Source organism: Cheilinus undulatus, linkage group 2 (genome assembly GCF_018320785.1).
Source record: "Cheilinus undulatus linkage group 2, ASM1832078v1, whole genome shotgun sequence".
NCBI lineage: Eukaryota > Metazoa > Chordata > Actinopteri > Labriformes > Labridae > Cheilinus > Cheilinus undulatus.
Window position 1 is genome coordinate 46,567,424 of NC_054866.1, and position 20,953 is coordinate 46,588,376.

General features: G+C 40.0%; 2 protein-coding genes across 2 annotated transcripts; both read left to right on the top strand.

The window, feature by feature from the left end:
• Positions 1-2,339: 2,339 nt before the first annotated feature.
• On the top strand, positions 2,340-6,914 carry LOC121519382 (cytochrome P450 2A4-like). Its single transcript, XM_041802274.1, has 9 exons — positions 2,340-2,624; positions 2,756-2,918; positions 3,014-3,163; positions 5,160-5,320; positions 5,432-5,608; positions 5,799-5,940; positions 6,142-6,329; positions 6,400-6,541; positions 6,631-6,914. The coding sequence occupies exons 1-9, from the start codon at positions 2,454-2,456 to the stop codon at positions 6,810-6,812; spliced, it is 1,476 nt and encodes a 491-aa protein (XP_041658208.1). The 5' UTR covers positions 2,340-2,453; the 3' UTR covers positions 6,813-6,914.
• A 1,161-nt stretch (positions 6,915-8,075) lies between these two features.
• Positions 8,076-20,371, top strand: LOC121519398 (cytochrome P450 2A10-like). The gene is made up of 9 exons (XM_041802275.1): positions 8,076-9,596; positions 9,756-9,918; positions 10,045-10,194; positions 14,848-15,008; positions 15,137-15,313; positions 15,522-15,663; positions 19,375-19,562; positions 19,642-19,783; positions 19,925-20,371. The coding sequence occupies exons 1-9, from the start codon at positions 9,426-9,428 to the stop codon at positions 20,104-20,106; spliced, it is 1,476 nt and encodes a 491-aa protein (XP_041658209.1). The 5' UTR covers positions 8,076-9,425; the 3' UTR covers positions 20,107-20,371.
• The last annotated feature ends 582 nt before the right edge of the window (positions 20,372-20,953 follow it).

Consider the following 20,953-nt stretch of genomic DNA (forward strand, 5'->3'; position numbering starts at 1 on the left):
GTATTTGTAATTGGAGGCTAGAGCCAATTAATACATAAATGAAACTAAAATCATAATATGACACCCCACACTATACCATCTGTTCATTGTCTTGCTCATCCCATTTAGAGTCAGGGGTTGAAGCTGACTGGTCAGCAGTCCAGCCCAGCAGTCATTGAGCAAGAGCTGGGTACACTAGCCAATCACAGCACTGACAGACAGATACAAACCAGCATGCACACATTCACGCCTATGGGCAATTTGGAGTTATCAATTTGGAATTATCAATTAACCATAAGTCAGGCGTACACTGCGCGAATTTTATCCACTTAAGTCATGATTTCTGAGTTGCATGACTCACGTGGAAGTTCCACCGACCTTCAGTCAGATTAGGTGTCATTTGTTGTGCAGTATACTAAAGTATAAAACAGCCTACAGTGACCCTACTATGGCCTGACAAGCTGCTCCTAACTGGTCGGAAGGATTTTTTTGACATGATTGTTCGACTGCAGACACTCCCACAGTAAGAGCAGGACATATGGTTCCAGCTGCACAGATGGCGATGCAGTTTGCATGTGTGATGAGGGAGAGACAACAATAGAGAGAGAGAGAGGATGTGATATGACTAACCCTTTTCATAGTAAACTCCACAGAGTTTTGTTACAGTCCATCCCAACTTCATTTGTACAGTGTGAGCACTCAGGTTTGCCACAACCAAGAGACTGTACAGTATGAGCGCATAAATCATGCATGATGAGCGTGTGTTGTAGGCAATTCAGTCTCACAGTATGAGCTGAAATTTAACCACAACTAACACACTGTGCAATTTCAGCTTGAAATAAAAGCATGTTTTTAAATTTAGGAGGAAACCACACAAGCATAAGGAGGACATTCAAAACCCACTCTACTGTATCAGAATAACATGTCGTATAATATATAGGGCTATCAGCATTAATTTATTAATTGGGAGGGATTAAATTCTACAATTTAGTGCATTTATTTTATTTTATCATAGAAATTGCCTGCTTAATTGTCCCTTTCATCACACTTTGGTTCAGCCATAGAGCATCTCCCTGCAGCCACAGTGATGTAAAATAAGTCCACCACTGCTCCTTAATGTCTCATTTGACTCATGGACAGCTCAGTGGACAAGTCAAGCATCACCTGAGCCTTAAACATACAATTAAATTTACAATACCCTTATTTCATTTTCAATTAACAAGTTCTTTCTTCTGTTGCTAGGTTAAATCATTATGCTTGATCTACCCAAAGTTCAGAATCGTCTTTTAAAATGAAGGCATGGCTGTATCCAAACAAGAAGTCAATTACGCTTAGTCAAAGACAGTATAAAGATTTAAAATTAAACTATAACCGTTTAAATGCATAATAGAGGAATTTCAAATTGTGACTTTTATCTGTTTAGAATAATGTTGGTTCTGGTTTGGATCCTCTATGGACGGGCCTTTCTGTGTGAAGTTTACATGTACCCCTTATACCTGTGTGCATGGTTTCCTCTGCCTTCCCCCCACAGTTCAAGACCAACTTGTTCAATTAACTGGTAACTCTAAATTGCCCGCAGGTGTGAATGTGAGAGTGCCTCCTTGGTGGTATAACGCGCCTCTTGCCTTTTGACAACAGGATGAGCGATACTTGGATTATGGGTGGATGGTGAACAAAGAAGGAGGAAGGAGTGACAGCAGATGACATGTTTTACTCTAATAAAGCAGAATTGGTTGTAGGATAGACACAAGGAAATGCGAATGTGAATCCAGAAGAAGTACAAACTTTCTAACCACAAAATAATCTTTAGAAGTATGATTTTGTACTTAAACGGTACACTTTCGGTGTCAAGAGGAGCAGCCATACAAAGATCAGATCTTAATACCAGCTAAAATCACTGATGAGTAAAACAGACTGATAATTCATAAAGTCAAAAAGTCTGTGCTACTGCCAAGAGCATTTTAGTCTCTCTTCACACACACTTGTGTCTCCTCTTGATGATACCATCTCCTAAACATAAGATATGTTGCATTACTTCAACATGCCTAAACTTGACTTAAAGTTGAGATTTACTACAAAACTACAAGCTGTATGTCATTTTAAGGACAGTTATCCTTAAGAGGCTTCGTTAGCTTTTAAACATCCAGTTGTTAGACCAACTGTACCATTAAAAGAAGACAAAAACTATAGTGGATTACATTTTTACTGTTTGTAACTCTAGCAAGATTGTCTTTAATTTTTACCAGACTAATCTCACTCTGTCTGCAGTTAATGAAAGGAAAATTTAGGTGAAGGTGCACCATAGTTCACAGATGAGTCACATGTTTCACCTGTGGCCAATCAGTGCCCCTGAAAGCAAGAGGTTACACATAAACAAATCTTTTCAGGCAGAAGCACCAATCACTGTGTGCAAAGAGAGTACAAAAGAGAGCTGCAGACCAGGGAAGAGTTTAGTAGCGAGTTAGGAGGGAATTATGGACTTTTTTACAACATTAATCTTAGCAGGGCTAATCTTAGCTCTGCTTTGGCTGCTAAGTGTCCAAAACAGTAGGAAGTATAAACTGCCTCCAGGACCTACTGCTCTGCCTATCATAGGAAACCTGCCACAGCTGCAAAAAGCTGCACCTTTTAAAAGCTTTATCAAGGTAAGTTACTGTTGCACATTACAGAATTAAGTCTTGTTTAATCAGAGTAGATTTCTCCAGGCTGCCTAATCATACTGATCAATATCCTCTGGTTCTGACTGTTTAACAAAACTGCTGATTTTTCTTTCTAGTTCAGTAAGATTTATGGGCATGTGATGACACTTTACCTGGGCTGGCAGCGGACTGTCGTTCTGGTAGGATATGAGACAGTGAAAGAGGCTCTGGTGGACCAGGCAGATGACTTTGTAGGCAGAGGCCCACTGCCTTTTTTAATGAAAGCAACCAAGGGCTATGGTAAGACTTCCAATCTGTCACCTTTGTCAATGTGTACATATCAACGACATCATAGCAGCGCTCTTCTTTAACATGAAAGCATTTCCTTTTTACAGGTTTGGGCATCAGTAATGGGGAGCGTTGGAGGCAGCTGCGACGTTTCACACTGTCAACCTTAAGAGACTTTGGGATGGGACGCAAGGGGATGGAAGAGTGGATCCAGGAGGAGAGTGGGCACCTGAGAGCCCGGATAAATTCATATAAAGGTGGGTTTTCAAGTCAGGGTTACTTTGAGCAACCTGAACCAAGGTCCTCATCAGTTTCCTGGGCCACAACAGCTACAAAGTTTTCAAATAAACTTTACAGTTAAGAATCCAGAATGACTTTAAACCAGGGAATGTAAATAATTCACTCAACAGGTTGAAAACTCAAAGATAGCCTACATAAAATAATCCGTCAGCATCTGATGTGTGTTGGAGCTGTTGCAGTATTAATCTGATGTGTCAGCTCTCTATCTCTTTGATGGAAATTTGTCCAAAGGTAACAGAGTATGTTATGTAACCTCTCGGTTATTGAAGATCCAATCACATAAAGGATTATAGAAAGTAGTGGACGAGGTGTGAGGCATGGAGGGGGCCTTTTGAAGCTAATCCAAGATGGCAGCCATATCAAAAACACTGTCTCAGACTAACTTTTGGTCAACATAGAGGTGAAACAGGCCTATAGCCTCTTGAGAACCACTACAGAGCGCTGGCTAGCAGTTGTTTTACCCCTTTGATGACTCAATCATGGTCAATGTAATTCGTTTTCTTTCTTGTTTTTTTTTTTTACAAAAAAAATCTTTAATGTCAAAGTGAAAACAGATGTCTACAAGGTCATGTCAATTAAAAAATATGTAAAGTGACAGGATAAATGTTCACCCCCTTCAAGTCAGTATTTAGTAGATGTTCCTTTGGCAGCAATCACAGCACTGAAGCTGTGTGGATAAGTCTAAAGCAGGCTTGCACATTTTACTCTATTCTTTGCGAAACTGCTCAAGCTCTGTCAGGTTGCATGGGGGCGGGCAAGAACAGCCCTTTTTCCATTTACAAATTCTCTATCGGATTGTCCGGGCTTTCACTTAGCCACATCAGAATATTCATCTAGTTGTCACTAAACCATTTCTGTGTAGCTTTCACTGCATGCAAAAAAGGCCATCAGGTTGTAGTCTTGCTGGAAAATAAATCTTCTCCCAAGCCGTAGTTCTCTTTGACTGAATAAGAGGGAATTTTGCTGCATTCATTTACCCTCTACCTTTACATGCCTTACATGTGTGGCTGCTGAGAAGCATCCTCACAGCATGATGCTGCCACCACCATGCTTCACAGTGGGAATAGCCTGCCTGAAGGCCAGAAAACACCATTTTGGTCTCATCAGACCAGAGAACTCTCTTCACTTGACCATTGAGTCTCCCACATGCCTTTAGGTGAACTCTGGTCCAGATTCAACATGAGTTTTCTTCAACAGCCACTTTCTCTTTGCCACTCTCCCATAGAGCTTTGACTGGTGAAGAACCCGGGAGACGGTTGTATTCAGAGTCTCTCAAATCTCAGCTGCTGAAACTCCTTCAGAGTAGTCATAGGTGTCTTGGTGGCCTCTCACACTAGTGTCCTTGCAGGCTCACTCAGTTTATGAAGACGGCCTGATCTAGCCATTTTTACACATGCACCACATTCCTTCTGTTTCTTGATGATGAATCCAACTGAACTCCAGGGGACGTTCAGTGCCTTGGTAATTTTTTAGTATCCATTTTTGACTTAGACTTTTCAATAACCTTTCCTCTGAGTTACTTGAAGTGTTCTTTTGTCTTCATCATGTGATGGTAGCCAGGAACACTGATTAACCAGTGATGGGTGTTTTTATACTACAGTCACTTGAGACACATTCACTGCACTTAGGTGGTCCCCATTTCACTAAGTGTGAGACTACTAGCACCAATAGGGTAGACCTCTGTTGAATAAGGTCAGTCACTCAAAAGGGTTGAAAATGTATGCCATCACTTATTTTAACTTGTGTATTTTTTAACTCACTCACACTTTTTTGGAAAGTTAAAGTATTAATAGTTAAAGAAATATAATCTAAAACAAAATGCCATTTAATTAAGACCAAAGATTTCGCATTCATCCCATTGTTTCTACAGGTGACAGATTTAAACTGTACCACAGCAGGTTGTTCAAACATTACCACCAAGGTCATGGTGCTGTTCTTTATTCTCTTTTCCAGCCAAGCCATTTGACCCCACATTCCTGATGAGCTGTACCGTGTCCAATATAATCTGTTGTCTGGTGTTTGGTGAGCGCTTCGATTATGATGACAAGGACTTTCTGCACCTGCTCAACATTATAGCTGAGGTTTTAAGGTTTAACAGCAGCACCAGGGGTCAGGTAAGTGAATATTATTTTTCCAGACTTTGGTTATGGCTGCTCGCCCTTTCAATTGTCAATTATTACTCTCTAAGAAAAGTGTTCTATTGTGCTGCGATTACCTTCCCACAGTTGTACAATGTCTTTCCCTGGCTCATGGAGCATCTGCCTGGGCACCAGCACAAAGTGTTTGCGCATGTTAAGGAGTTGAGAGGGTTTGTCAAAAAGAAGATCCAAGAGCACAAAGATACCCTGGATCCCAGCTCCCCGAGAGACTTTATTGACTGCTTCCTCATCCGAATGGATAAGGTGAGAGACAAAGTCAGGGTAATTATTTTCTTTTGAAAGTGTGTGGCCAGACTGATCAAGACACTGCACCTTGGATTCAAAGATTTTTATTTTCAATTTAAACAATTTGAATTGACTTCAGTCATCTTCTGGTCACAGTGAATTTTGTTATTTTAAAATACAGCTTGTTTTTTCTGCTTTGTCTTTCCAGGAAAAGAACATACCAACAAGTGAGTTCAAATTTGAAAACCTGGTTGCTACAGTGATGAATCTGTTCCTGGCAGGGACAGAAACTACCAGCACCACCATCAGATACGGCCTTAGTGCGCTGATCAAATACCCCAGCATTCAAGGTAGGCCTTGGTAATCCTTTTGTTGCATCCAGGGAGGCCTGGTTTTTGATTTTCAGCAGCTTTGACCTGAATTAAAAGGGGTACATCAAAACACATAAGTTACCTGTTTAAATACAAATTTGGATACGAAATAAACAATGCTGTGGCTCCCTGTCTATGCCTTTAAGTACAAAGTGAAAACTCCTTTTTTGTCTCTTACAGAGAAAATGCAGAAGGAGATTGAAACTGTGATCGGACAAAATCGTGTTCCCAACATGGAGGACAGAAAGTCCCTCCCCTTCACAGATGCAGTCATTCATGAGATTCAGCGTTTTCTGGACATTGTCCCCTTTAGCCTTCCTCACTATGCACTCCAGGACATCTCGTTTAGGGGTTATACAATCCCAAAGGTATTCTCAGTTCTAAAAAGTCATTTTCAATTGGTGGAAAAGAGCACAGTCAAACTAACATGTCTCTTAGGGCACTGTGATTATTCCCTTGCTGCACTCTGTGCTAAAAGAAGAAAAGCAATGGGAAACTCCCTGGTCCTTCAACCCCAAGCACTTCTTGGACCAGAATGGCAACTTTAAGAAAAATCCTGCTTTCATGCCATTTGCTGCAGGTAAAATGTTTTTGTTATTCTAAATAGATTCTGTTTTGATATTGTAACTGCTTGCCTTTCACCCTGATGGTTTGTTTGTTTCTTCACAGGGAAGAGAGCCTGTGTTGGGGAGTCTCTTGCTCGTATGGAGCTTTTTATCTTCATGGTGTCAATGCTGCAGCACTTTACTTTTTCCTGTTCTCAAGGTCCTCACAGTATAAACCTGGTTCCAGAGTACAGCGGCTTTGCCAATGTGCCTCGTAGGTATGAGATCATCGCCACGCCACGCTAAAGAGGAGCCTCTCAGAAAGTCTGTCTGTATTTTTTGTTTGTATAAATCCCATTTACATGCTTTCTTACCTACAAAAATGAAAATGAACACAGATAAAATGCACTGCTTTGTAACTGTTTTAATTGTAGAATATCATTGAATATAAATGATATTGACTTCCTGCAAAAGAAGAAACCGATATGTATTTAGGTTATCTACTTGCAATATACTCTATCCTGCTGCACCAAATCTAACTGTAAAGCAATCTATAATGTTTTCTTTTGGAACCAAAAGCATCACAATGGGCCCCAGGCCCGGTCCAGAACCACTGGAGTTTTGGGGCTGAGACAAGGCTTGTCAAAACAATTTTATTGTAAAGGAGCAGGTAGGAGACTTAGGTTGCATCTCATTTGTCTGAAGTTGTGTCCATGAGTCTCTGGCTTCATCTCAGTTCTCTTAAAATGTGTCCTGAGTCTCTTGCTTAAGTCTTTTCCTAGGCTTTTGGTCCCTCCAGCTGGAGAGTCAAGAGAGACTTAAAAAGGAATCAAAGTGGAGGACCAAAGACAGAGGGGTGATGTTTTAAGACATTCTTTCTTCTGCAGCTTCATGTGAAGTGACGTCAGTTTGTGATGACTGTGACAGCTGATCGTCAATCAGCTGCCAGGAAGCTTCAACAGCTGACTGTGTCTGCATAAATATGAACTGTACTTGTTCAAATAAATTATCCACTAAAAGAGTTTGGTCTTAGTTTGTGTGTGATCTAAAGGCCGGCTCAGACTACACGTTTTTTTTTTTCCTTTTTTTTTGGTCGTTCACTACAGCACCATGTCAGACTATGCAACAAAAATCTTGACCTGGTTTGGCCGACAACCGGGCCACACTACAAGAATAATCCTGACCTCTCACCATATGCTGACTTCACCACTGTCTCTGTGACTGAGTGCGATTTCATAGGTTGTTTGGGGGTCGGGTGACTGTCAGTGACTCTACAACAGAAGCACCCTATGTGATTGTAGCGGTCTTTTGCTTGTTAAAAAGGAAAATAAACAATAATGGATTGGATTATGGATAATAAGTATGGATGTATCAAGAGGAGGACAATATGGACTGGCTCTTCTTCAGATATGTCTTAAGGTATGCATGTGATAACGTAAATAAAATAAAATGAAATGTACACATTAGTTTAAGGGAATAAAGGGGGATAAAAAGTGGTAAATCTTGTTTGATTTAATGATGAAAAGATAAGGAGCAAATGCTCTCCTGTTGGTAGATGTCAGGATTTACGTTGTTAACGTCAGGTCAGGGTGTCAAACTAGACAACGATGTGAAAAGAATTCAGACATGCTAGTCTTGTTGAATCATGGTCATGGGGTGTCTTGGATGAGTTGTGAATTATGTCACACTACAGGACTGTTTGTTGATCCTGATGCTCTAAATCAGGTGCGAGTTTTGACGATGATGGTGACATTGCAGTTGAGCTAAAGTCTGACTGAATTCGTGTAGTCTGAGCCAGCCTTTAAACACCTGAACATGAAGAGAAACCTACAGTCAGTTTTCTTTTAAAAGCAGACTTTTTGCTTCATTGTAAAATGACTTATCATAATTATTAGATTCTAGGCTACTTTATCTGATAGTGAACTCTATTTTATTGACACTGATTTTATGGAGGGCCATACACAGTTAAAAAATGTGTTAGGTGCAACTTTAGGAAAATACTAAAATCATAAAACAACAAATAAACCTGACACTCATTAACGATGAGACTGATGTAAATTCTACTGACCCCATGGAATGACCGTAAACAGGCCATTCATGCTTAAAAACCCTCTAATGTGGCCGAATTAAAAAAAAGAGTTGGCCAGAATTCCTCCACAGTGATGAGAAAGACTCATTTCCAGTTACCACAAATGCTTGCTTGCAGTTTTTGCCACTAAGGATGATACAACTTGTTTTTAAGTTTAGGGGCAAATACTTTTTTACAAAGGGCCAAGTAGGTTTAGATGGCTTTTTTCCCTTAATAAATAAAATCATCCCCTAAAAACAGCATTTTGTATTTACTTGAGCTATCTTTGTTTAACATTAAAATTAGTGGAACATTTAAGTGTGAAACAAAACTCAAACAACTATAGATACTGCTTAGAGAGGTTATTTTGCTTAGAAATGATCCCTTCCTTGAAGCAGTGCTCACTAAACAAACAATATACATATTACATAACTATTTTGCAAGCCAAAGGTTGACTTTTGAACAAAATGACTGGGAAGCAATAGATGTGTTATGGAAGTTTGTCCAGAAAAAACAACGTTTAAGTTTTGTCATTCGTCTCCTATTCAGCATCACCTTTTGGGAAAAAACAAACAGTATTTTATAACCCTCGCTGGGTGTTTCCATTTATTGTTACAAGACTCAATTCAAACTGTCTGCAGACAATGAAAAGCAAAAATCAGGTTAAGGTGCACTAAAGTACACAGATGAGTCACATGGTTCACCTGTGGCCTAATGACGCACTCCTGCCAATACCTGGTTACATATAAACACAAATACTCCGATTACAGCCCCGTTCACTGGTTGAAAGTGAGTTTAAAAGAGATCTGTTGATCAGACAAGAGTTTAGTAGTAAGAGTTAGAGGAGCAGGATGGACTTTTTTGCAACATTAATCTTAGCAGGGTTAATCTTAACTCTGCTGTGGCTGCTAAGTGCCATAAACAATAAGAAGTATAAACTGCCGCCAGGACCCACTGCTCTGCCTATTATAGGAAACCTGCATCAACTGCAAAGAAATGCACCTTATAAAAGCATTATGGAGGTACGTTTGGGAACAAGCTCATGCTGCACTATTCCAAGCTGTTTCAAAGTGTTGATTTCTAAGGAATAATGAAGTGTAGGTTACTGCAGTTTATTTAGTCATACTGATGATCTTGCTTTGGTAGCACAATGAATTTAGCACAAAACTCTTTGTTCCTAGCTCAGTAAGACCTATGGCCCTGTGATGACACTCCACCTGGGCTGGCAGCGGGCAGTTTTTCTGGTAGGGTATGACGCAGTGAAAGAGGCTCTGGTGGACCAGGCAGAGGAATTTGCAGGCAGAGGTCCACTGCCATTTCTGATAAAAGCAACCCATGGCTATGGTAAGAATTCTGTCTTCTCTGTCAAGGGAGGCAAGACTTGTCAGAAGTTTTATACGATGTCTATATTTTCACAGCCTCTCCAGCACAGCCCCTTTTGCTTATCAAGTCAAATCTTCCCTTGTTCAGGTTTGGGCGTCAGTAATGGGGAGCGCTGGCGGCAGCTGCGACGTTTCACACTGTCAACCTTAAGAGACTTCGGGATGGGACGCAAGGGGATGGAAGAGTGGATCCAGGAGGAGAGTGGGCACCTGAGAGCCCGGATAGAGACTTTCAAAGGTGCGTTTTCACTTGTAGCTGTAAGAGCACTTAACACAAGGCTAATGGGCAGGGGTGGTTTTCACAATTTTGAGGCCCCATGCAAAGACCAATATAAGGCCCCCTCCCATTTAACTAAATTCAAAAATAGCAAGAATGAGTAGTACAGATCCCCAATTGATATGGCCAATGTTTCTACACCTTGACTGGAGTCCATTCTCTACAGAGGGCCTTTTTACTGGTTTTAACAGACAACATCACATCACCTCGATTTTAGCGTCTTTACACTAGCTACCCATTCGTTTTAGAATTGACTTTAAGATTTTACTTGTTACTTTTAAGGCACTGAAGGGTCTGGCTCCAAAATATATAATAGAACCTGGAATCCCCTTTGTCCCAGCCCACAGCCTTAGATCCTCAGGTGGCAACCTCCTGGTCGTTCCAAAGTTGAGACTTAAGACTAAAAGTGATTGAGCATTTTCCATCAGGGCTCCTTGACTTTGGAAAGACCCACCTGAGGAGATAAGGCATGCAGAATCAGTCAGTTCTTTTAAATCATTTCTTAAAACACATTTTTACAGACTTGCTTTTATATGATGTCATCTTCATCTTCTCTGTTGGTTCTAATGGTTTAATTTTGTTCAGGGTTTATCCTGCATAGAGAATTTGGTGGCGGCCGCCACTGCCAATTTCCTTACCAACACTGGCTCACGGCTCAGTTTTTTCAGTCGTTAATTCCACCAAGCGTTTTCCTATCGGGATCTGTCATTTCAGTCACATGTAACTGTAGTTGCATGCAACCACCAGTAGTGGCGGTGGCGCTGTGTCAAAATTAGCACCTGCTGAACTGTCAGAGCATCTTTGATATTATGTATTTACTAGTGGTGATATGGATTGGTTAACCGATCTTGACGTCAGCGGTCCTAGTGCATGGATCTGTGGAGCCCTGGTTCGGTAATAATGCGGCACAAACCAGTCTTTGGACTGGTTTTAATGTTAGGGATCGGTTCATTTATGCTCTGCAGCTTGTTTACACAGACTATTCTGCCATGCTCTGGCTCAGTGACTGTAATCTCGCACAACCCGCGATGACCTTTCACCTTTAAACGAGAGTTCCGTCCGCAGTAGGTACTTGCTAGGTAGACTGATGTGTTTCACGGGTCGTCGCCAAAACATCCTTCAGTTCCAGTTCTGCACCTCAGGAAAAAGTCATGTGGACTTTACATAAAGGATGAATAACTTTTGAAATGTCTGCCTGTTGTACGCTTTGGAGAAAAGCGTTTAAGAACTACGGCAGCTCCTAAATCTCACCTGTTGAGATGGCGGAGCTAAAGTTTAGCTAAGATGCTAACACAATGTAGCACAACAGGCCTGAACATAAACACTTTTCTGAGTTAAAACTCAGAGAAGTCTAAAGTTATCACAACAGCCCCTTTGTTCATGGGGTTTACAACCGTAACGTGTTGTTGGGAGTGACTGATTTGATGATATAATCAATACATCTGAGAGAGGAATTCACTGAGCTGGAGATCAGCTGTTCTCCAGTGAATTAATTCAAGAATGAAAAAAATCAAGAACGGTCAGATACACAGGGAAAGGCAATAACCATGTTTTTGCAACATGTAGACTGAAAATTCACATGAAGAGGTATTTTGAAAGGAAAAAAAATGTACAGAAGTCTGTTCTAATTTGACCGTTTTTAATATTATTTTAACCCCTTGTTCCCCCTTTACTAGCAGACACACAGATCTCTGTCTACCCAAACCTCCTTGTGACTTTAAATTTGTTTTGATTGGTGCTTCTTGGAAAAACTTGATATTTGGTTTGTACCGTTATTGGGATTAATAATGCTAAAGAAGTTACAAGTACAGAAAGACGAACATGTACCAGTAAAAACTCATTTTTATATTATCTCCCAATTTAATGTCAAAGTAAGACACCTGGGTACTGGGGTGTGCCTCTCTACTATATCCTGCTCTCAGCATTGCAGCTGCAATAGCCCTAACAGCACCTGTCCAGACAGCAGATGTTGAGAGGCTATTTTCTGCACTCAAGACTGTAGGATATGATTGAGAACACCATCACAATTCATGTCTACACCAGAATATTGCAAAGTTTATAATGCATGAAGTTTTTTTTTTTTTGAAGATATAAACACTTCTGTGCAACAGACTTAAGGAGAGGCACCTGGATGTATGCTGTAAGGTGGCCATTAATGGTCCAAACCAGGAAGTCTTTGAATAAAAAGACTTGAATAAAAAGAGGTTCTACAAAATGTAACCAAGGAGGGCAAAATGTTCTGCCACTGGCTGTACCTTGTGCAAGTAAATGGTGGTTCAGCTGCCATGTAACTAAACTAAAATGTTAAACAAAGCACATAAAATAAATTAATATGCTTTAAAATAATACTTGTCATCTTTTTAAATTCATATAATTACAACTCCTAAAATAGACCGCTAGTAAAACACTTGTTTGAGCCAGCTGAAGCCACGGTACATGTGCACCTGTGAGCCCACGATCAGGTACCACCACCACCTCATTTTAAGCCAGGAAAAACCCTGTTGTTCTTATCTTTTAGCAGGTTTATTCATATTTTTACTCTTCTTTCATTTCATTTCTTAACTCACTCTTTTAATGTCTGTCCATTTTAGTTCTTGCTCTCTTTCTGCTTTTGCTCTTAAATTAATCAGTTTTAATGCCTCATTTGTTTAGAGCTTTAACTTAAACTGATTTTCCCCCCTTCATTTCAAATTCACTTTTTCTACTGGCTCTTGTTCTGCCTCTCTTATCACAACTGATGGCTTTTATCCTCCTTTTAATATTTTTATTACTTTATTTATTTTTTTTTTTTACCTCTTTATGTCTCTTTTAACTGCTTACTCTTATATTTTGGTCCTCTTCGTCTCAACCTGTGTAGCTGGGTTCCTGTGTTGCCTAGGTCCCTATGTTTTTTATTGTTTTTATGGTACCTATGATGCCTGTGCTCTACTGATCATTGGTGTCTGTGAGACAGGATCTGGGGAGAACTACAAAAACTTCTGCTGCACTTAAAGTTCCTGAGAGTACAGTGACCTCCATAATTCTTAAATGGAAGAAATTTTGCTCCTCCAGAAGCTTGTTGCCCGACTGTTAGTAGGATAGATGACCAAGAACCTGATGTTCAGTCTGACTGAGCTCCAGAGATCCTGTGTGGAGATGGGACAAAGTTCTCGAAGAACAACCATCACTGCAAACCTCCACTGATCTAGGTTTCGGGCAGAGTGGACAGAAGCCTCTCCTCAGTGCAAAACATAAAAGTCTGCTTAGAGTTAGGAAAGAAACTCCACAAGAAAGTCAGGTGGACTTTCATTCTAAAATGTTAAAATGCAAAAATTCAGTTTTGACTTTGTCTTCATGGGGTACTGAATGTAGATCAATGAGAAAAAAGAATCCGTGTTGTGTGGATTAGGCACCGAGGACAGCTTAGTAGGCATTAGCAGGATTGTTAAATGGGATGGGAAAATAGCCAATCAGGAAGCAAGCTGACTGAAGGAGGAAGCACAACAAACACAGCCATGGATATGATAGTAAGCATGAAGCATAAATTTAGGTGGATACCAGAAATGGAGGACCAACTTGTTGATTTTTGGCAACAACACAAGTGTTAATACAGTATTTCCAATAAAATATACCTCAATCTTAAATCTACACAAGCTTAAATTTGGTTCCTAGGACCCTTAACTGTTATCCACAAATCTGGCTAGTGTATGGAGAGAAACAGAATGATGTTAAGTTAGGAAAATCCTGAACAAAACTTAAAGGGTGTGACATGGCCAGCTGGCAAAGTATAATCTTTTAATAATGGGCCAGGAAGTAGTCTTATAACTCCACTCTAGATGCTGTCTCAAAAACTAAATTTTACAAAGGTCTCGCCAGAGAACATCATCATGGCAATATCTAGTTAGGATTATCATCATCCATCCATCCATCCATCCATCCATCCATCCATCGTCTTCTGCTGATCAAGGGTCGGGTTGTAGTGACAGCAGGCGAAGCAAGTCAACCCAGACGTCCCTCTCTCCCGCAACAATTTCCAGTTCTTCATGAAGGATTCCAAGATGCTCCCAGGCCAGATGGAATATATAATCTTTCCAGTGAGTTTTGGGTCTGCTCGGGGTCTCCTTCCAGTAGGACATGCCCAGAAGACCTCCACAGGAAGATGCCAAGGAGGCATCCTAATCAGATGCCAAACCTTCGTCAACTGGCTACTTTCAACGTGAAGGAGCAGTGGTCCTACTTCAAGATCCCTCTGGATGTCCAAGCTTCTCACCCTATCCCTAAGGCTGAGCCCAGCCACCCTCATAAGGAATCTCATTTTGACTGCTTGTCAAAAGACTCCCCGATCTCATTCTTTTGGTCATTACCCAGAGTTCATGACTATAGGTGCTGCATATACTGACCAGTAAATCGAAAGCTTTGCCTTTCGGCACAGCTCCCTCTTCACCATGACGGTGCAGTACAGTGCCTGCAAAACTGCTGATGCTGTACCAGTCCGCCGGTCAATCTCACAGTCCATTCTACCCTCACTCGTGTCACTATCACTCTGAGCAGGTCAACCATATCCATCTTAAAACTGTGACAGATTTGGAAATAAAACAATGATTAGTTCTACTGTGCTTTATCCCTCTTCTCCAGCCAAACCATTCAACCCCACGTTCTCGCTGAGCTGCACCGTGTCCAATGTGATCTGTTGTCTGGTGTTTGGTGAGCGCTTTGATTATGAAGACAAGGAGTTTCTGCGCCTGCTCAACATTATATCTGACACCTTAAGGTATGTCAGCGGCCCAGGGGGTCAGGTAGGTTGAAGAGGAATGCCAAACTCTGAGTTTTAGCTGTTGGTGTTCTTAATGAAACAATCAAAACAGATGGATGTTCCTTTTTTAGCCTGTTTATCTAAGCTGCAGTGTGTATTACCATCCCACAGTTGTATAACGTCTTTCCCTGGCTTATGGAGCGTCTGCCCGGTCGTCACCACAAGGTTTTCGCTCAGATTGAGGAGTTGAGAGGGTTTATCAAAAAGAAGATCCAAGAGCACAAAGACAGCCTGGATCCCAGCTCCCCGAGAGACTTTATTGACTGCTTCCTCATCCGAATGGATCAGGTGAGAGAAAATGTGAGGATAATGTCGTTTAGTTAATCTGGAGGCCTCAAATTCCTACTTTTACATCATTTTGGTACAGAGAAATGTTCTTGCTTGGTCTAGTCTTTTTTGTATTTCAAAATATCTAATTAAAACAACCTGAGCTAAGTTGAAGCAAACCTCAGAATCTTGGCCTGTTCATGCATCTTTTACGGCTTTGTCTTTTCAGGAAAAGGACATCCCGACAACTGAGTTCCATTATGAAAACTTGGTTAGTACAGTGTTGAATCTGTTCCTGGCGGGTACAGAAGGCACCAGCTCCACCATCAGATATACCATCAGTGTGCTGCTGAAAAACCCCAGTATTCAAGGTAGGTCAACAGTGCCCTTACTAAATCACAATAGCCATGATAAGGGTTTGGCACAGGATTCTTGAAACATTAATACGTTTTAACAAACCACTAGACATTTCCAGGAGTGCTGAACAGAAACAAAAAGTGTAGAGAAGAGGCCTGTTAATGAAATTTCTCGATTACCTATAGAGAGTCAAAAAACAAGACTGGTAAGATACATGCATCAAGAATTTAATTCACTCTGTACAGAGGGAGCAAACCCACACAGCCACACGGCAGTTAGCAGTATGAGGCTTGCCCCCTGAGCAACTGGAGGACCCCCTTTTTATATCATCTAAAACATGCCTTTGAGCAGTTGACCAAACACATGAGCTTTTGACCACTTTCAAATAACTTCTTGAGCAGAAGGGTAATTCAGTTGGGGTGCAATAAAACAGATGGTCACTTCCCAAAAAGTGGTCTTTATGACCTTTTACAACATATAGCTGCTCAGCTCATGACTCACTGCCCTGTGGTGATCATGATGTGATTTACAGTGGGGTTAACAGAAGGATTCGCCAGGTCATTCCTTGGTCAATAAGACAGATGCACAGCTAAACCTACAGACTAACTAGATCAGAGGTTAAAATATACAAAACATACAAAATTCCCATCACAGGCCCAAACACGAGGTCAAGCACTTTATGCATGACACCAGATATTTGGTTATCCTCATGGAAAAAAGTTCTCCATGAATCTACCACATATTAACTAATACCATATTAACTCCACTCCATACACATAGCCATAACACTTCTCTAATGCAGTCATCAAGTTTAAAGACTCAGGACTAGCGGTACTCACACGTGTCCAAGCCAATACTTGGAGACACAACCTTTTTTCAGGCTGCACAGGCCTATACCTTCTCTAAACCCCAAAACAAACATAGACTGTTCTACTTCACACCACCAGCAAGCATCGTGACCACAGTAACCTTGGCCCCTCCACCATATTCAGTTGCATCTTGTTCAAACACCTTGCACTTTTTAATTCTCAGTTTTTCAGCAGCACCACCTCCTTTTCTTCATGTAAGCTGGCTTAAATACACAGACAATGATTTATCAAACTTGCATAGAAACCAATGCAGATTTGGGGGTACAAATCATCTCATGACAAGGTACATGGCGTACGAATGAGCAGAAGTTGATAAATGGGGCAGTTGAAAACAATCATTGTTTAAATAATTCCCCTATATACTCACAGTTCAGCCAACCTCACCCCTTGAAATTCCAACAATAAGGAGATCTGTGATGCAGCAAAGAAACCTGCTCCCTTTATTAGGGTGTCAATTTCGAGATTGGAGAAGTAAAGGAAAATCGAACGCTTGTTTTTCAGCCTGAAAAGTTGCATTAAAGTGAATCAGAAAGGAAATCACCGCTGTGGTTAAGTTATGTACATCTGAAAACCAGCTGATAATCGAATATTTGATTTATGCAGCCATGATATATCATTTGTTTGTTATTGTAATTGCTTATGCTCAGATACAACTTAGCCTAATTACAGTTTTTTTTACATTTAGGTATTAAAAAACATCATTAGCTCTGAAGATGGGGACATAAATGCATGTTTTGGCTCTTAAAAGAAGCAGCACTTAAACACGAGGCCAGCCTGAACTTGCTCCAGACCGAGAGGAGAGTGGTTGTAATACCTCAGGTTCAGGTATTATTAACGTAGGCTACTGATGGGTGCCAGACAGTGATATGTGGCGTTTACAGCTAAATTGCTCTCTGATCATGAGATTAACAAAGAGATTTAGGAAAGCCTGAAATATCTGGTAAGATTTAAAACAAATGAAGAATTGTTCAAATTTATTTTACTAATCTCAATAGATTTCTTGCCAAACAGACTATTCTTAAATCTTACCATCTGAGGCGTTAAATGAATTCCTGTTTCTTACAGCCTCCAACAGTCCGTCCGTACGTACCGTAGTGGATTAGGTTGACTGGCTCAAATAAAATGTCAATAAAATTCTTGCATTAAAAGATGGATATTGTGATGGTAAATTATGTAGTTATGGTTTTGCTATTTCAGCTTAAAAACATAATGGAGTTTTTTATTTTCAATAAAAAATAAGAAATGCAAATTTACTCAAAAAATCTGTGGTCAATGTTGAAGTTTTTTGTCATGTTTTACCAAAACCTCTCCAAAAGCAGTCATTTATGTTTGATAATTAATTTGAACAATAATTATGATAAAGTATTTGGTAAAAAAACAGTTACACCAAATGACTTGGTTTGTTGTTTTCTAAATAAAAAAAGACATAAAAGATATCATAAAGATATCTACCTGTCTCTGCTGCAGGTACAGCATGCACAGACACACCTGTAGTGGAGTTGTTATGGTGGCACTGGCTACAATTTCACCTCTCAGATATGCTGCCAACTCAATCCAGTAAGAAGAGAGATAGAGAGAGGCGCTCCATAAAAGATAACAGCTTGCTTCTGGCCAAAACTGTGCCAAGATAGCGTAGCCTAAACGTGCAGATATGCAATTAAGCCAATGATTGCTTTATTGACATAATACTCAGCCAAAACAGACTGAAGGATCATATGATTGCAGTTGTTTAGCCTCCTAGAGTCTACCAGACTCAGAGAGGGTGTGAGTTCTTGAATATACCTTCCCTGTCAGGTGTAAGAAAAACAAAAACAAATATATTGTGTCAGAGATAATCAGCATTTTTATGGTTTTTTCATTGATAAGCTTTTGAGTTAGCATATGCAAGGGACTAAATGAGGTCAAGAGTTTTTTTTGGTTGGAGACTTACCTTCATCTGAGGGCACAACGTGGGTTTGACTGTTTCCTGTTTTCCAAACACTAAAGGTCTAGATTCTAATTCAGTGTATATGTGAGACATTACAGCTGGATTTTGTAAGACTCTTGAGATTATCCTCTTTCTAACAGTCTACATGGTGAGAAAGTTTACTCAATGTTTCGTGCTACTAATGAGTGTGTTAACCGCTTAAATTACAAACAGCAGTCATTCAGCAGCAAGGTTATAATAGTTTTGGATTTTTCATTAGTTCTTATTTTTATTTTGTTTTCACTTTATTCGTATTCTGTATTCGATTTCAGTTTAGTTTTTATTAGTTTTGACTGCTGGATTGTTAGTTTAGTTTTTACTTTGCAAAAATGCTTCATTTTAGTTTAGTTTTTGTTAGTTTTAGTGTTGGTTTTAGTTTTACACAGATATATGTCAGGGCTGAGTGAGTCTCATACATTTTTAAAAACATTAAAACAGGCTACTCTTCACTTATCATTTTATTTACTTAAAGATGGTGTTTGAATACAACTCCAGCCATAAAACTAACACTGTGTGAAGTCTTAACCAATCAGATCAGGCAATTTTACACTCCCCAGGCTTGGTTGTAGGTGCCAGTCAGCATGGTTGTGTCAAAGACTAAAACTAAGGTTATTTTGTCTCCATTTTTATTTTATTTTAGTTTTGTAAGCACACATTACAGTTTTAGTTAGTTTTCGTTTTTTTGGTAAAGCTTAGTTTTTATTTTGTTGTTTTATTTTATTTTTTTGAATTTTAGTTTTAGTTATTTAGTAAGTTTTAGTTAACTATAATAACCTTGTTCAGCAGTCCACCCAAACATCAACAACCACCCTGCCCCTGCACATAGCTCACCAGTTTTAACACAAATTTGGACAAGACCTAAAGAATGTGTGCCCTGTTGCCATTCACAGAGAAAATGCACCAGGAGATCGACTCTGTGCTCGGACAAAATCGCTGTCCCAGCATGGAGGACAGAAAGTCCCTTCCTTTCTCAGATGCGGTCGTTCATGAGGTCCAGCGTTTTCTCAACCTTTCCCCCATGGGTCTCCCTCACTATTCACTCCAGGACATCTCTTTCAGGGGTTATACAATCCCAAAGGTATTCTCAGTTCATTTAAGCCATGTTCACTTAAAAAGAAAAAATGACAACTTACACTAATATATGATGTCTCTTTAAGGACACGTTAATTTTCCCAACGTTGTACTCAGTGCTGTATGAAGAAAAGCAATGGGAGACTCCCTGGGCCTTCAACCCTAAGCACTTCTTGGACCAGAATGGAAACTTCAAGAAAAACCCTGCTTTCATTCCATTTGCTGCAGGTAAAAAATGTTTGTCTGCTTAGTTTGTCCTCAGCTTATTGGAGCCTGGCATTTTATGGCACAATCATCACTCACTGTGCCCTTTTCAGTGACAAGTGATTCTTTTACCTTGGTGATTTTTGTGATTGTGTCTCTTCGCAGGGAAGAGAGCCTGTGTTGGGGAGTCTCTTGCTCGTATGGAGCTTTTTATCTTCATGGTGTCAATGTTGCAGCACTTCAAATTTTCCTGCACTGGAGGTCCAGACAGTATAAACCTGGTTCCAGAGTACAGCGGCTTTGCCAATGTGCCCCGGAGATACCAGATCATCGCCACACCACGCTGAAGAGGAGCTACATTTGATCATTTATCGCCCGTTGATTTGTTGTATTGTGTTGCAGCAATGTTTAGCTGACTGTTAATATTTGCTTTAACCAGCCTGATGTACTATAATACAGACTCATAATAATTATATTTAGCATTAAAAATATCATTTGGGTTAAAGAGCTTCTACAAATCGGTGTATTAACCATTGCAGAAACATAAAAAATGATTTTGATAATTACCAATGCTGTTAATTTAGGGCAGCTATGGCATAAACCTTACTTTGGTTAGGGTGGTCTAATAAATTTGTTAAGCACTCTACATGAAAATAAATACTTCCTGTTGCAGAAGAAACCTATCTGTAGCTGTCCCATTATTTGCATTACATGAAATAGCTCATCTAAGAATATTAGAATATCTTGAAAAAGTTCATTTTCCCCATGATTTACATCAAAAAGTGAAACTTTTATAAACTCTATTATCTCATACAAAGCAAAATATTCCAACACTTCTGATGTTTTAATCTTGATGATTACAGCTCACAAAAATCTAAAATCCACCATCTCAAAATATTAGAAAATTGTGGGAAAAGTCCATTTTGCAAAGATTTCCTGAGTCTTCATTCCCTCTCCTTCGCTTGGTACACACAACTGAAATCATGTGGAAGACTGCTGATCTGACTATTGTGCCAAGGACAATCATTGACACCCTCCACAAGTAGAGTAAGCCACAGAGGGTCACTGCTCACAGGGCAGGCTGCTCTCAGAGGCTGTATCACAGCATATTCATGGAAAGCTGAATGTAGGTGAAAAGTGTGGTAAGAAAAGGAGCATGCATGAGCTCAGCCTCCAGAGGATTGTCAAGCAAAG

Excerpts from the sequence above, each read along its gene's own strand:
- LOC121519382 (XM_041802274.1), top strand. The coding sequence starts at position 2,454 with ATGGACTTTTTTACAACATTAATCTTAGCAGGGCTAATCTTAGCTCTG. Across the intron at positions 5,321-5,431 it reads ACAGCAGCACCAGGGGTCAG|TTGTACAATGTCTTTCCCTG; the intron begins GTAAGTGAATAT and ends ACCTTCCCACAG. Across the intron at positions 5,609-5,798 it reads TCCTCATCCGAATGGATAAG|GAAAAGAACATACCAACAAG; the intron begins GTGAGAGACAAA and ends TTGTCTTTCCAG.
- LOC121519398 (XM_041802275.1), top strand. The coding sequence starts at position 9,426 with ATGGACTTTTTTGCAACATTAATCTTAGCAGGGTTAATCTTAACTCTG. Across the intron at positions 9,597-9,755 it reads CTTATAAAAGCATTATGGAG|CTCAGTAAGACCTATGGCCC; the intron begins GTACGTTTGGGA and ends CTTTGTTCCTAG. Across the intron at positions 10,195-14,847 it reads CCGGATAGAGACTTTCAAAG|CCAAACCATTCAACCCCACG; the intron begins GTGCGTTTTCAC and ends CCTCTTCTCCAG.